Consider the following 17,623-nt stretch of genomic DNA (forward strand, 5'->3'; position numbering starts at 1 on the left):
ACATCTCCAAAGTTTGACATTTTAAAGCTATTCTGAGGACAAATTCATATTTTGAATTCGTCAAACTTTGGAAAAGTATTTTCTTGTTTTTAATTTAAATTTTGCCACCTTTCATTGTTCATTCCAGATTTAACAACTTTCATAATCCTTATGATAGATTACCTGTATATCCTGCTTGTTTTCAACAACATCTATAGCAACTTCGCCCTTTTTCGAAATTAAATCAACAGCAATTCTTCATGTGAAGTATTTATTAAATTCACTTGCAAATGCCGAAATCAACTCAAAGCCAGAAATGTGATTAACCAAAAAAAAGCAAAATTCACTAAATCAAATAAAATCAAGGACTTATCCAATGTACGTAGCAATTCACAGACAATTCTTCCTGTATTTAATGCCAACCATGAGTGGGTCCAGCTCCACCACCACCGCCGCCGCCACCGCCAGCACTACCAGCAGCACCGCCGCCTCCACCACCGCCACCACCAGCAGCTCCCCCAGCAGCTCCTCCACCGCCACCACCACCACCGGCCGCACCATGTGCACCAGGCGCACCGCCACCACCGCCGCCACCACCAGCCGCACCATGTGCACCAGGCGCACCACCACCACCGCCGCCACCACCTGCGGCGCCAGCGCCTCCTGCGCCACCAGCACCACCAGCAGCCACAGGCACAATCTTCACCACGGGCACCGACGGCACCGAAACCACAATTGGTCCATGTGGCACCAAACTCAACGGCAAAATACTAGCTTGATTCTGCGCAATGCAGATCAGGCAAATCACAGCCAAGGCTAAGACCTGCATAAATATTCAGGAAAATCAAAGGATTATTATTAAAATCAAGCAACCGTTAGCTGGTTTCAATGTCACTTACCAAAGAATGCTTCATTTTGTTTGTTGTGCTATTTGCGACCGCACGACGTTCGCTCTAACTGTCGATTGGAAGCTCTATGCCAGTGCTGCTCTTGGTCAAGGCTTTTATACGAATCTGCTGCTTATTAGATGAGTAGGTGTCACAAATGCTTTAAACACCTTGACTTGTAATAAATCAAGGTTTGGAGTAAAAAGAAAAAGTAAGCCAGAATTTATTATTAGAGTAACACGAGCCAATTGCCAGCCCATTCTTTTAATGGGTGCAAGCGGATAAATTAGCTACCGGCTTTCGCATAAATATTCATCATAATTTACACACTGGCTAAGTATAGTACAACGCAGCCCAACGCTTTTGAATAACTCCGCTCTGCTTGAGCTTTTAAGGTAAGCGATGTGGCTTATTTGATGGAGCGCTGCTCTATTTACGAGTATTTTGCATAAGAATCTGGTAGCGCAAACGCTCTAACATATTTACATACTACTGTGTCCAAAAAATAAGGTGACATTGTATTTATTTTGAAAATTCTTTATTTATTCTTCCAAATCAATTTCATCCCCTTCAAAGTAATCCCCTCCCGACACAATGCACTTATGCCAACGTTTTTTCCAATTTTCGAAACACTGGTTGTAGTCACTTTCCGGGATGGCCTTCAGTTCCGTCTTCGTTGCGGCTTGAATCTCCTCTATCGTGTCAAAACGGTGTCCCCGGAGCGGTCTTTTGAGCCTGCTGAACAGCCAGAAGTCGCACGGTGCCAGATCAGGTGAATACGGTGGTTGCGGAACGATATGGGTTGAGTTTTTGATGAAATGATCACGAATTACGAGTCCAAAAAATTCAATGTTTTCGGTACCAGTCGAGATTTGACGCGCTTGAGGCCCAAAATATCCTTCAAAATGGTATTGACTGAGCCTTTCGATATGCCAACATCATCAGCAAGGTCTCTAATCGTTAATCGACGGTTTTTCAACACCAAATCTTTGATTTGTTGGACGTGAGCTTCGTCAGTTGAGGTTGATGGTCGCCCAGGACGCTCTTCGTCTTCGACACGTTCACGACCGGCTTGGAACTCACTATACCACTTGTAAACATTTTTTTTAGACATAGCCTCATCACCAAAGGCTTTCTGCACCATCCTCAACGTATCCGAAAATTGATTCCGCAAACAAAATTTAATGCAAATTCTTTGCTCAACAAATTTCGACATTGCAAAAAACGAGAAACTCACTTTTAGCAGCTCACAAAACGACGCGTATCTCAAAGAGTAAATGAATATTTCACATGAAATTTGACATAGATGTCACTCACAGTACTACCAACCTAAAAAAAAAAAGAATTCTCCTAATCCTTCAAAGCGCGCAGTTTAAAATCAAATGTCACCTTATTTTTTGGACACAGTAGTATATGGATGTGAGCCACAGTGGCGAGAACATTTGCGACATTTACGACCTTTTGTCCGCTTTGCCCAGTTGATTAATTCTTTCAATATTTATAATTTATGTGCAGCAACTAGTAGTTCCAATCAGCTGTTATTGTTGTTAACACTTCGCTTATGGGGAAATATGCTCTAATTACATCATTTGCGCGGCGCATGCGCAAACGCGGTTGGCGAGTCGACTCGGTGCGTGTGTGGCAAGTCAATTAATAAGTCAGCAAAGCTGGTGTTTAAAATATAGAAAATGCATTTTTTCTTCGTATATAAATTAAATACTTTTGTTGATTTTATCAATGTACCTTTGATGAAGTGGTAGGACAAGTTTTAACTGGTCGATAAACAAGAGCAAATGTTTGTAAGCAGACATGTAATTAGACAAATGTACATTGGCCCACTGGCAGTTGCTGAAAACAGCTGGCATATAATACAGGTACATATTTGCAAGAGATTGAGGGAACAGCGAAAAGCAATTACAGTTTTTTTTTTTTTCAAATTGCATCAAAGAAATTTTTCCGCATAGTGGGATATTCTCTAATTTTTCGATTGCGAAGATATAATCAAATCACTAATGTGCAAATTGAGATATTTAGGGTTAATGATTTCAATACAAGGGCTGAAATTTTGTATCAGGAATATGAGCGGTGGTATCGAGAACGAATTCTAACAAATAAAAAGGTCTAAATTTTTAAGTGGCCGCCGTAGCCAAATGGGTTTGTGCGTGATTACCATTCGGAATTCACAGAGAGAACGTTGGTTCGAATCTCGGTGAAACACCAAATTAAAAAAAAAAACATTTTCTAATAGCGATCGCTCCTCGGCAGGCAATGGCAAACCCCCGAGTGTATTTCTGCCATGAAAAAGCTCCTCATAAAAATATCTGCCATTCGGAGTCGGCTTGAAACTGTAGGTCCCTCCATCCACGCACACCACACCACACCACAAATAGGAGGAGAAGCTCGGCCAAACACCCAAAAAGGGTGTACGCGCCAATTATATATATATTATAGATTATATATATGGGACGTTCCACGTCAACCGGTACACTAGCCGGTCCAAAATTCTATGGGACCGATTTTGAAGTCCAAGGTCTCAAAATGATCGTCTGAATGTCCACTATTGAAAGCCGTCTGGCCCATTGAGAAATTCAATATGGCGTCCAAATTATGGCGTCTAAGCTGACTAAAACTTAGAGTTTATTTAAAATCTTGTGTGCTCCTAAGAAAACCAGGAGCAATGAAAAAAAAGTAATACTGATTCTTTATGTTCTTAGGGTCGCAGATTACGATTTCGGAAGCAGATTTCCAAAATTTTTATTTTTTATTTTTTTTTTATTTTTTTTTATTTTTTTTTATTTTTATTTTATATCGCCGTATTGGATCCGCTATTTTGAATTCTTGAAATATGACTCCAGAATCGCAATCAGCGACCCCAAAAACCCCTTTAAAACAGGTTTCAAAAAAATCGAAATAATTTTTTTATTTTTGACCGCCATATTGGATCCGCCATTTTGAATTTTAAAAATCTGACTTCAGATTCGTAATCAGCGACCCCAAAAACCTCTTAGAAATACATTTTAAACAAATCGAAATAAATTAATATTTTCGGCCGCCATATTGGATCCTGGATCCGCCATTTTGAATTTTGGAAATCTGCTTCCGAAATCGTAATCTGCGACCCTAAGAACATAAAGAATCAGTATTACTTTTTTTTCATTGCTCCTGGTTTTCTTAGGAGCACACAAGATTTTAAATAAACTCTAAGTTTTAGTCAGCTTAGACGCCATAATTTGGACGCCATATTGAATTTCTCAATGGGCCAGACGGCTTTCAATAGTGGACATTCAGACGATCATTTTGAGACCTTGGACTTCAAAATCGGTCCCATAGAATTTTGGACCGGCTAGTGTACCGGTTGACGTGGAACGTCCCATATATATATAATTGTTAAATTTTTTACCTTAGTCAAGTATATTCAAAATTTTTTCCTTCTCCCGAAATTTTACTCCCACTAGTTGAGTCCGCTACCTATCTACAGGTTACTTCTTTAATTTAAGTATTTCATTTTTATGGATAACTACAAGGAGATTCGCTTAGCTGCTCTGAATACTAATGCAAGCATTTTTGCGCACTTAATCGGAACGTGAAATTATCCGGATTTTTTTACATGCCCAAGTAAGTCAATTATCCGAAAGTTTCTGTTTTTTAACAAAACTATAAGGAAATGAAACCCAAGTAAAAATTATAACTCTTTGCAGTTTTATTTATTCAAACATCACATAAATCACAAAACAGACTAAATATTAGGATTATAAGGGGCAAATTTAATGATTTCATTTCACTAAAAATATATTAACTGCGCAACTAAGTTCCCGCTGTTTGTCAATAGATGCCGCCAGTCGCTTCTAGTCGATTCTAACATAACCAAAACGTCATAAACCAAGCTTAGATATATAGTAAGCAAACTGTTTCGACACATTAGTGATTTTGTTTTGGTGTCATATACTTTTGGTTTTGTGAAAATGTTTGATTTTGTGCCGAATAATCGTCATTTGCGGGAAGTGCTGATTTTAATCTTTCACTCGAAGAAAACGACGGCTGAAGCGCATCGAGAGCTACAAAAAGTTTATGGATATGCTGCTTGAAGTAAAACAACGTGCCGAGATTGCTTCCGTCGCTTCAAAGACGGTGATTTTAATGTGGACGACCGTCCGCGTGAAGGAAGGCCAAAAACCTTCGAATACGCTGAATTGGAGGCATTTCTCAATGAGGATCTGTGTCAAACGCAAGAAGAGCTCACTTTGGTATTAGGAGTTACCCGCCAATCAATTTTCAAGCGATTTCAAGCTTTGGGAATGATTCAGAAATAGGAGACTTGGGTTCCTTATGAGTTAAAACCAAGTGAACAACTGCTCCAGCGGCAAAAGACGAAGGTGTTTCTTCATCGCATCGTGACGGGTGATGAAAAATGGATTCATTACAGCAATCCAAAAGAAATAAAGTCACTGCCCGGTTCTACTGGTTCTACGTTGTCGCCTCGGCCGAATATTCACGCTGCGAAGGTTTTGCTATGTATTTGGTGGGACCAAGTTGGTGTTACTTATTGTGAACTGTTAAAACTACGCGAAACCATCACTGGGAATCGGTATCGACTTCAATTGATGCGATTGAGCCGAGCATTGCGCGAGAAGCGGCCGCAATACGCGGAGAAGTATGAACAAGTGATTCTACAGCATGACAACGCTCGGCATCGCGTTGCCAAGCCAGTTAAACCCTAGCTGGAAATACTGAAAGGGCAAATAATATACTACCCCACCCGCCATATTCTCCAGATATTGAGCCATCCGATTATCACCTGTTTCGATCGTTGGCACTTGGTCTAGCTGACCAGCAGTTCCATTCATATGAAGACATCAAAAAATGGCTTGATAGCCTCAAAAGATGAACAATTTTCCCACGACGGTGTACGAGATCTTCCAGAAAGATGGAAAAAAGTAGTAGCCAGCGCCGTGGGCAATACTTTCAATGATTCACTTGTAACCATTTTTCCAGAATAAAGTTGTATTTTCATAAAAAACAACAGCGAGAACTTAGTTGCGCATGAATAACTAAAAGAAGATTCGCTTAGCTACCGGATGCTAAATTTTTTTTTTTCAAGCACGTTTAACCCATAGGTCCCCAATGTTTTTGACAACCCCTAGTAAAATTTTGTAAGGAATTTTTTTGTAGAACATATTAATCCTTTAATACCCAGTTTAAGAGGGTTTTTGAACAATTTTTGAAAAAATGGGTTAAATATTTAGTCACATAACAAAAAAAAGTATCATTGAATTTCACTAAAAGCCTTCTAAGACTAAATTTAAGAAAAATCAATATTTGTACTGGATTCACCATAATATTTAATATAGGATTTGATCAATGTTGCGAAATTTTAATATACTGTAAAAAAATTGTGACCCGGTTGACCAAAACCCAGTTGGGGTTTTACTATTTTACATGAGTTCTATCATTTGCAATTGGTTGGTTTGGGCCCGAAAATTGCTGTCACACAGTGTAATATTTATTTAAAACTTAAAGAAAATCTGTTATCTTGCTTTGGTTTAAATTTTTTACAGACATTTTTATCATTACGGTCTCAATTTTATAGAACAAATTATAATCTTATACATAAACATTGCAGTACCGATGCGGCACATCCAATGCGCAAAGGGCTTCTTTTTTGTAACAATAGTGACGTCATTATTCTTATCATTGAATTTTTCCTCGTCTGTGCTATTGCCAGCTAAAACATCCAAGGTTTGAAAGATCCCTTCCTCAGTAAGTTTAGTATTTTGATTTGGTATTTGATCAAAAAAGAAATTTTCAATCTTCTTGTGCCTGAAAAATGTAATAAAAAGGGTTTATATCAGCTTCTTAAAGTTTATTGTTTACTTATTACCTTTCTGAAACAGTTAACAATATTCTGTTGTTTTACCATCTCCCACGCCCTTTATTGGCTCCAAAAACTCAGTCACAAAAATGTGTCGCTTCAGCGCGCACATTTTTTATAGTGTCTGTATTTGTCTATACTGAACTTTCAATGCATGAATCACTCCTTGCTCCAGCAAATTTATAAGCTCGGTTGAGTTAAGGGAAAGATTCTGATTCTTCTGTCCAGCTGACATGCAACTTTGTGACTGGCAGCGTAATCCACAAGCAAAATAATGTTGTTGTTTGGTTTTTTCATCTACTTATCAAGCGAAAGTAAGATTTTATTCCAAATATTTGTTATCATCCTTCCTTTCCCATTAGCGAAGTATGGCAAAGGAATTTCCACATTGCGAAAACATCGAGGATTTTGTGACTTCCCAGTGATGAAAACTTTTTTGTACGCACCAATAGCATTACACAGAAGGAGCAAAGTAAGTCGAACATTTTGCCTTTTCCGAAAGGGCAAAGGACTGTCTGTGATGCCCACCTTTTCCATGTGCTTTGCCCATAGGAAGTGGCCCGTAATCATTTCAACCAGCCTCCTACAGTCCCCTCTGCTTAATGACAGGCGGATTTGCGACAGTCGGTCGGGCATGACAGGTAACATCAGTTTTGTTCATCTGCAGCCTCTCTCAGCCTGCCAAGCTCGCTTGTGGGTTAGAGTAACCCGTTTGCTAACCGTGGCTTTGATGGCTGCAGATGGTAGCAGAACGGGCCTCAGTTGGCCTTAGAGGCCAGTTTGGCTAAAGAGTCAGAGATCTCGTTTCACGCGATACCCATGTGTCCCGGGACCCACGTTAGCATCAGACTATTATGTCTACCGATATAGTTCAGCCCGGATTTACAGGACGTAACTACCCCTGATGTGGTTGGGGGCTGTTTGAGGCCATGAGCACAGGTTTGTTGTATACACATATAGATCTGCCTCTCCATCTGTTTTTCACAACAGTATACAACACAGATGCATGCATTCCAAGAGCAAAGTGCAGTTTTGTCCCGCTGGATTCCACGTAGACCCCAAAGCCGGAGCCGTGCTCGGTCCTGGAGCTATCCGTAAAAATGCGAAAATAGTGTTTGCCGGGCTCATTTTCTGAGTTTGTCCACAATTGAGGCTCTGGCAGCGCCACACTGTATCTCTTGTCAAGCACGACTCTGGATGGCATGGAGTCAAGGGGCATGGCAAGGACCGTTGGGTCGAAGTCCGTGCCTTCTCTGTTGCCCAGTGCCGTACAGTGCCGTATCAATTCTCATTGTGTTGCAGCCTGCAGATGGCCTTCAAAGCCTCTTCTTAGATGAAAACATCAAGTGGTGTTATACTAACTAGAGCATCTAAAGCCGGGTCTGACGTGGTCGGAAATGCTCCTCCGCAACAGATGGCCACAGCGCGTTGTACTCTCTATAAGGTCCTCCTGACTCCCACGACAGAGAGTACACTCATCCAGACCACTAATGCATAGGTGATAATAGGTCTTATCATAGCCGTGTAGATTCAAAGCTTGTAATAACGGCGTCATGTTGCCTCTGCTGGTCAAACCATAATAATAAGGCTTTTTCCACTCTTTTGCGTGCACTGCTCCAGCGCGTCTCGGGCTAAACCTCGGCAATTATGTGAAAGGAAGTTAGAACCAAGTAAGTATGATCACACCACCTCTATCAGAAACGAGAATTTTGCATTTAGTACTGATCCGGCTTTAGATCGTAATACATCACTTTTAGCTCACTCAGTAACCGCTTAACCGATTTTACAAACTTATTTCGCGCATTGTCTTTAGCCCCACTCGAAAATTCTTTGCAACTTTTTAATTCGGACAATAAATGCTCTCACCTCCCATATAACGATATATGTCACAGGTGATGCTAGGTTTTCCAGCTTTCAGTAGTGGGAGAGTGAAAATTTTAAGATAGAAATTGAAGTGAGGCCTCTCTAAGCGATTTAAGCATCATAGTGACACAACCCAGATGCTTTTAAAACTTAAAAAGTTTGCTTGTGTATTTATCGATACATTTATTGATGAAGCAAGCGAGATATCTGAAAGAAGAATCTAAGAAGGCTTAGAAATGTTCAACCAACTAAACTCTATTTTGAAACAACTAAGGACGGCCTGTAAGGATCTCGCTACATAGGTGGATTTGGACGACATCAGGAAAGTTCTCAAAGCCGATCTTTTCACAGGTCTAAACTGATAGTAGTGCCTTTAAATTCATTTTTATTTATGAATTTCGAGCTTCAGTAACTTAAAGTCCATTTTTTGTATAACATCATCTGTGATTTTACAACAAAAAAACAACAGTTTTAATATCTGGCAGTCCTAAACTCTCACTGGGAAACAGATTCTCGTTTTAAACTAAGAATTTTAATTAATCATTACACTGGTTCACTCTTGTGCCCCCTTCAAGAATGCCGTTGAATGATATTTTTAAAGTAAAGTACGATAAGCTGCTTTTCTATTATTCTTTCAAAAAAAAAAAAAATCACAATAAACCCAGTTTGCACAAATAAATCAACTCTGCTACAAAAGACCAACGGAATATTTGAAATAAGTAAAGGGATTATTAATTTTTGTTTCACATTAGCACTTTTATTGAATCTATGGACAGACAAACAGCTTTCCATGATCAACCAGCCAAAAGAATTTTCTCTCTTCAGCCACCTAAGTTTTCGATGGCAATAATATTGCATTTTTGGAATGCAATTAAATGCCTTCGGTGCAGATTTGCAAACTACAAACACAAAGGCATGCAAATGTAGCTAAAATCTGTAATTTCAGCAATATCAGCAGCAAGCGCACAGAACAAAGGCAACAACGCTTTGATTAGCTCATGCAAATTTTATATATTTATATGTAAGCATGTGTACACTCATATACTCCTATGCCCCAATGCCCTGCCGGAAAAATTTCTATTGGCAAACTGGTTTGCTTCAAATGAGTTGGTTTTTCTAAATTGGTTACTTTTCATTCAAGCGACAGATGAGTTGTAAACAATGAAGGCCTAGGAGTTGTCTATTAGCCTCCTCTGCATTGATCTTACAAAAGTTCAAAAGTTGTATTAAATTATGCAGATAACCCTGCGTAACAGCACTCTGGCACTTTTATGGTCTAATAAAGATAAAAAAAAATGTCATGAGAGAAATTTCTTATAAAGCGTGATTTTTTATACATAGGAAAGTTTTTCAAGAAAACACACCTAAAATTCAGAAAAATGCATGACATTTTTATTTAAATCGATAGTACCGTCAATATAATTTAATGTTTGAAGATTATTTCATGCAAATGTTGACCGCGACTGCGCTTCAAATGGTCCATCCACTTAGTCCAATTTTGGCATACTCTTTCCAATGTATCGGCCGGTATCTCACATATAAATGCTTTAATGTTGCCTTCCAATGCGTTAATTGAAGCAGGCTTGTCCAGTAGACATGAGCCTTAACATAGCTCCACAAAAAATACTCTAAAGGCGTTATATCGTATGATCTGGGTGGCCAATTGACAGGTCCCGAACGTGAAATAAAATGTTTACCGAACTCGCCTCTCAGCAAGTCCATTGTTACGCGTGCTGTGTGGCATGTGGCACCACATGTCATGCAAGTCAAGCTCTTGCATTTTGGGCAAAAAAAAGTTGAATATCATTTCAAGGTACCGCTCACCATTCGCAGTTACGTTACGATTCACAGCATCTTTGAAGCAGTACGGTTCAATGATACCTCCACCCCATAAACCGCACCAAACTGTGACCTTTTCTGGATACATTGGTAGCTCTTGCAATTCTTCTGGCTGATCTTCACTCCAAAATCGACAATTCCGCTTATTTACGTACCCATTGATCCAAAAATGAGCTTCGTCGCTGAACACAATTTTTCCATAAAAAAGTGGATCTTCGGCCAACTTTCCAAGAGCCCAGCCGATTCACCAAAAATTCTGCGTTGCGATAGGTCGTTCGGCTTCAATTATGGCACCAGCTGTATTTGAAAGGCTTCACAACCCAATCCTTTCGCAAAGGCTTCACAACTCAATCCTTTTCCACGTTGTTGAGTAACAGAGGCGCTATTGCTGCGAACGGCGACGAATCGATAATTGATGATCATCATTAACACTGGCCGATACAGCTGCGATATTTTCTTCAGTTCGCACTCTACGTAAGCGTGTTGGTGGTTTGATGTCCAATAATGTAAATTTGGTTTTAACGTTAGTCACAATAGCTCGAATAGCCGCTTCAGTTGGTCGATTTAACTGACAATTAAATGGAAGAAGCGCGCGATAAACTTTCTTAACAGAACTCGCATTTTTATAATAAAATTCAATGATTTGCAACCGTTGTTCGTTTGTAAGACGATTCATGGTAAATTTATAGACCAAACTGAAGAGGTTGACGGTGAAACAAAACACGAAACGTGCGGCAGCTGTTTAAGCCAACTTTTTAAAAAGATAATAGCTAAAAAATCACCCGTTAGTTATGCCCTCAATTTTAGGAAACTCCGCACAAGTTTTTTCTAATGGCGATCGCTCCTCGGCAGGCAATGACGAACCTCGGAGTGTATTTCTGCCATGAAAAAGCTCCTCATAAAAATATCTGCCGTTCGGAGTCGACTTGAAACTGTAGGTCCCTCCATTTGCGGAACAACTTTAAGACGCACGCCACAAATAGGAGGAGGAGCTCGGCCAAACACCCAAAAAGGATGTACGTGCCAATTATATATATTATACATATATATAATGTCGTAATTCCTATATGAAATAACAATAAATGGAAATAAAAAATAGTTTAAAAAAAACTAAAAAACACGCTTTTATTGCCAATCGAACTAAAAAGTATAAAATAAATTTTAATGACAAAGAGACTTATAATGAAGTAATAGCAAATCGAATGATCAGTCATAGTCAACTACCTCAGAACAGAATTATAGCAAAAATTAAGATACAAATAGAATAATTCAAATTAGAATTAAAAGCGTGGGATGCTTGATATAGTAAATATTACAATCATTCTATTGGCAACTACCTATGTACAGAAGGTTATGAAAGTGAAGCAAAATGCATCCCACGCTTTTAACACTAATTTGAATTATTCTATTTGTATCTTAATTTTTGTTATAATTCTGTTCTGAGGTTAATGGTTAATGGTTAATGGTTGTAAAGGGTTAAGGTGTGGCCCTTTAGCACTGTGACCATATTGATCTATTGTGCCCCCTATGCTGTCTATTGAATGGGAGGGAGTGATTGAAGGTCTTCATCTGTAAGCATGAACTTGTTTAAAAACATTTTCCTTCTATGCGTCAACCCCGGACATTCGATAATGAGATGTTCTAAAGACTCCTCATCTTCGCAGCAGAATCTGCAGGTGTTGGTGTTAGTTATGCCTAATTTATGTAAGTGTTTGTTGCAGGTGAAGTGACCCGTGAGGGCGCCTGTGAGAGTGCGAATGCTCTTTTTGTTTAACGTGAGGGCCATGTTAGCTCTTTTAGCGTTGAAACTTAGGAACTTTTTGGAGTGTCTAAGACCCTCTACATTGTTCCAATACTGATTTAACAGAGTTTTGGCCCAGTATTTTACTTTTTGTTTTAGGTTGTTTTTGTCGAATCCGAACATAGGACTAGGTCCAATGAAGTTTTCATCTGCCCCTTTTTTGGCTTGAAAGTCTGCCTTTTCGTTGCCGTCATATCCCTTATGTCCTAGTACCCAAATTAATGAGACATTGTTTTTGGATGCCAGATTATTGAGTGCCTTGTGGCATTCTAAGAGGGTTTTTGAGTTGTAGGTATAGCTATCTAAAGCTTTTAGAACTGATTGGCTGCCCGAGAGTATTCTGATCTTTACTCTCTTGTGGTTTCTACGTTGCATGATGTTTACTGCTTCCATTATTGCGTATAGTTCCGCTTGGAAGATAGTGGTGTCCCTGGTGAGAGTGTATGATTTGTGGATTCTGGGCCCCACTACTCCTGCTCCTACACCATAAAGTGTTTTTGATCCATCAGTGTACCATTTTTGTGAATCATCATTCATCCATTTCGGGCTTGTTTGTTTGTTCTGAGGTAGTTGACTATGACTGATCGTTCGATTTGCTATTACTTCATTATAGGTCTCTTTGTCATTAAAATTTATTTTATACTTTTTAGTTCGATTGGCAATAAAAGCGTGTTTTTTAATTTTTTTAAACTATTTTTTATTTTCTACTTTTTAGTTCGATTAGCAAAAAAGCGTGTTTTTTAGTTTTTTTTTTAACTATTTTTTATTATGAATGGAAATTATTGTTATCATTGCAGTCAGTGAATTAATGATTCGATATATTCGTGTTATAATATATTTAATTCCTTTCTTATCGACTGTGAGTCTAAAACTATGCAGTTATCGGCCGTGATAAAGAAGTAATCGGGAAGAAGAACTTATTTCGTGGAGGGAGCCTGAGAAACGGCTACCCCACTCCATTGGCCAGTTTTTTTCGATTTTCGTGGTGTGGTGCACTATGAATTCCTTCCACCTGGCCAAACTGCTAATAAGGAATATTATTTGAGCGTTATGCGCCGTTTACGTGAAGCAATTCGTCTAAAAAGACCAGAGTTATGGGCCAACAACTCTTGGTTTTTGCATCACGAAAATGCACCGTCTCACACTGCACTCGTTCTTCGTGACCATTTCGCGAAAAATTCCACGCATATCGTTCCGCAACCACCGTATTCGCCTGATTTGGCTCCATGTGACTTCTGGCTATTCCCAAAACTCAAGAGACTACTCCGCGGAACGTGTTTCGAGTCGATTGAGGAGATAAAAGCTGAATCGAAGAAGGTGCTGATGGCTATACCGGAAATGGACTATTTGGCATGTTTCGGGGATTGCAAAAATCGTTGGCATAAGTGTATTTCATCGAGAGGGAATTATTTTGAAGGGGATGAAATTGATTTACAAGAATAAATAAAGACTTTTAATTTTAAAACCAAATTCACCTTATTTTTTGCCCACAGGTACAAAAAGAAAATATTAATCCTGGCAATCCTAATAAGGATAATGGAAAACTTTTATCAAATTATTGCATTGTCATCGGTCCTTGATAGGTGTGCAAAATTCCAAGTCGATCAGATTTTTAGAAGCCAGTGAAAATTAAGCTCAAAGATTCCATTACATACATACATACATACAACCCGACCTAATAAAAGTGTGTTAAAAAAGAAAAAAATCGCGGAATAAAATACTTAAAAAAAAAATTAATTTTGGGGCGAATGTTCTTACTATTATTGTTCCGAGAAAATAATTTTTTTGCAAAATTTTCGAATTATAAATTTACATAGAAAATAATATAATAAAAAAGATTAGTGCAAAATTTCTCGGAGATTGGTCAATAACTTTTCGAGTTATCGTGTACGCCAATTCAAAATATATAGTTTTGAGAAAAACGCGTCTAAAGTTTGAATACAACGTAACTATACCTCTCCCAGCGCTCGAACGCAAAGAATAGAGTCGTCACGGTTGACGATCTATAATATAAAAAATACTTAAATTTACGTTCTAAAAGTTTTTTGACATATTCTTTAAGGATTATATTAACATTTTACAGGTCTCTGTCCCCTTAAGACGTTCGCGGCTTAGTAATGGGGAATTGCATAATCACTAGACAATTTTACTTTAACCGTGCTTCCTTTTACCATATGTTAATGTGTGAACAGTGTACGAGTACATAGCTGAAGAGTAAATTACTCTTAACATGCGAAGCAAATTCACTCGCAATTGACGAAATCTCACAAGTTCAGCACAAGAAATTTTCTCCACTAACTCACGCTTTTCTTGCATGGTGCTTTTCAAACTACACACAAATGTATTATATTTGTGTGTGTAGATTGTGCAGTGTTTCTAGCAATGAAAGTATTATATTAATGCTTTAAATAAAATATTTGCAGAGGTATTTCAAAACTTTTGTAAGCTTCTTTATTGAAAAACTGTAAAAAGTCAATAATAACCAATATCTTTGAAAAGACTATTGTCAGGAACTGCTTATGCGTAGTTTTATCAACTATATTTGCCTGCTAATATCATAAATTTAAAATTATTTTTCTGCTGACACCTTTCGGACATAGAGCAGCTGCCGCAATCGGGTTCATCATGTGCACATTACACATTTCACTTCTTTTCAAATACCCACCCGCACAAGGGCTGCAATGCATTACTTGAGACACAAAGTAAAAGTTCTGTATCAATTTCATTTCAATTTTTTTTATTTGTCTTCTTAACGAACATTTCATTTATTTTATCTATCGCAAACCTTACACTTGCAACGTCACGCATGTCTGCCTTCCAGATGCCCCCCACCACCAATGCGCTGCAATCGAACTTAAAATATGTGCTTTCTGCAAGCTGTGTCGAATTTATACAAAATTTTAGTATTGTCTATGTTTATTTTATCGAAATTTTTTGCCTCTTATCCTATTTCCTGCATATATTCGTATGCATACATTTCTAATCGCAAAACCCGAAATTTGAATACAAAAGCGCTGACGATAGCAAAACATATATACATACATACGTATGTATGTGCGTTCATATATTGGAGGTATATCCCGTGCATGCGGTATCTGTCACATCCGATTATAATTTTTATTACATTTACCCACATTTTTTGGCCTGTGTGGATTTATGTTACACTGGCGTGTAGGGTGGGCCGCTGCCTGTGTAGGTTGCCACAACGCTTGCAAAGCACTAAAATTGTGTTTAGGGCCTTTTGTGGTTGGGATGTGAATGTTGCATGCCCGTTGTTCTAAATTTCCAAATTTCAAATATGCTAATTGTTGAATGTTGAATCCTTTTTTGTGTTTGACTAGAATTTACAATGTGCGCTTATGCTTTTTCCTAGTTTTTTTCGTTTACGCTCGCAAACTCTTTCGAATGATAAACGCATTATGTCATACCCGTTTACACTAAACTCTACAGCACACACGCGTATGTCTGTATACACTGGTGGGGAAAATAATAGAAACAGGAGCGACTTGCAGCACTGACGTGTAACTAATAATAATATAAATGTAATATTCAAAAATTTGTCCGCTGTGATTCCACACAGAGGGAGGGAAGGGAAAGGAGCAGGGAAGAAACCAGACAGGAAGAAATGGGGCTTTGGATGAGAGGATGGCGACCAAAGGCGGTGATTTACAATCGCATTAACCACTTCAAGCTACTATTTTCACCAGGTGTGTGACATTTAAACACGCAATGTACGCAGGTGTAGCGAAAACGTGAGAGCCCAGATGCTTAAACTTTTGCCCGATGAGAGCACGGCAGCTGCGAAGAAGGTGCTGAGATGACTCCACCTCGTACTCCACACAGTTTCTGCTGAAAGGACTTGAAGCACTCCGAAGCCTCACCGCATGAACACCTAACAGACAATGCCCGGTAAAGATACCTACCAAATTCGGAACCTGCGCCTTTGTTAGCCTTAAAAGTTCCCTCGATGGCCCCCGAGTTACTCGTCGCCAGAAGGATCTCGCGACTGAGCAAATTTGCGCACTAGCCCAGCACTCGCTAAGTTGACGTGAGGCCCATCCTTCCAGAAGCCGACCACAAGTTCTCAAGGGATTCCCAATCCTCTCATTTTGTGATGAAACCATTTACAGGGTTCCCTGTCAGTCAGTTCATCTGCCCAGCAGTTCCCCTCTATGTTGCTGTGACCGTGAACACAAAGGAAAATAAGTTATTCAGGCATTCGAGGGAGAAGACACGCATTCCCTGACTAATTTCGAACGCACAAACAGCGAGCCTAAAGCCCTATTTGCCGCTTGGCTATTGGAATGGATATCCTTTACTGTAATTACAGAAGTAAGCAACCAATCCTCTACTTCCTTAATTGCCGCTACTTCCGCTTGGAAAACACTACAGTGGTTCGGAAGCCTAAATTTGAGCTTGATGGGAGCTAGCGTGGAAGAACAAAGATCCAGTGCCATGGGGATGAACTCAAAGTTTTTAAGAATACTAGAGTGTCCGTAGCTTAAGTCTAGCTTATGATCTGAAAACCTTAATCTGATTTCGGCGCGTGCAGCGGCAGTTTTTCCTGCAATGTCAGCGGATGCCACATTCAACATAGCGTTGAGCGCTAGAGTAGAAGGGGTCCGATTCCAATTAGGGCAGATCTTTGGACCCTCTCCAGCTTCTTAACTGATGTCATTCTTTCCACAGAGTTCCACCAGGAAAGGGCTCAGTAGAACAAAATTGGCTTTATAAAGCCAAAATTTAACTTTAGGCGAAAAGTCCCACCTTTTGCCGATAGCGCCCCTACAACCATGGGCCAAATTGCCGCAGTCAAAAAGCGCTCCAAGAAAAAGGTGTTCACCGCTGTCCACGTACAAATAAAAAAAGGAGGGACAGAAAGCGTAAGACTACAGTTCGGCAGGACAAATTGGTCATACGACAAATCGAAAGGATCAATCAAAGGATCCATTCAGCACTTAAGAGGAGATAAAAAGAAATGTGCAGTTGGAAGAGGTAAGCCGAAGAATGAGATATAGGTTAGGTTAGCCAGCTTGCTTACCTAAGGCAAGGAACTCAGTGGCCCTAAGGCCCATTGTGATACATGCACTTGATTTCCATCAACTAACTAAGTTGCTTAAACCACTTAGATCTCTTTAAGAAGGTAACTCGTCCACCACGACCTCCAGTGAGATATTTTGTAAATTTCACAAAAAGAAATTTTTTTCAAAGAAATAAACGCCAAGACGGCTTCTTTGAAGTGCAGGGCATTCACAGAGGAGGTGTTGTACCGACTCAATTTCTTCTTCATCTAAACAACTCCTTCAGAAGTCATTGCGAGGTACACCCATTCTACTGGCTAGGGTGCCAATAGTGCAGCAAACCTTTATAATACCTGTGAGGACG

At 39.3% G+C, this 17,623-nt stretch overlaps 1 protein-coding gene across 1 annotated transcript; it reads right to left on the bottom strand.

Annotated features, from left to right (window-relative positions):
* Positions 1-233: 233 nt before the first annotated feature.
* On the bottom strand, positions 234-983 carry LOC129253477 (loricrin-like). Its single transcript, XM_054891871.1, has 2 exons — positions 879-983; positions 234-802 (listed from the first exon to the last, which is right to left on the bottom strand). Exons 1-2 carry the CDS (start codon positions 891-893, stop codon positions 392-394), a joined length of 426 nt encoding a protein of 141 aa, XP_054747846.1. The 5' UTR covers positions 894-983; the 3' UTR covers positions 234-391.
* Between the last annotated feature and the right edge of the window lie 16,640 nt (positions 984-17,623).

Source organism: Anastrepha obliqua, chromosome 1 (assembly GCF_027943255.1).
Source record: "Anastrepha obliqua isolate idAnaObli1 chromosome 1, idAnaObli1_1.0, whole genome shotgun sequence".
NCBI classification, from domain to species: Eukaryota; Metazoa; Arthropoda; class Insecta; order Diptera; family Tephritidae; genus Anastrepha; species Anastrepha obliqua.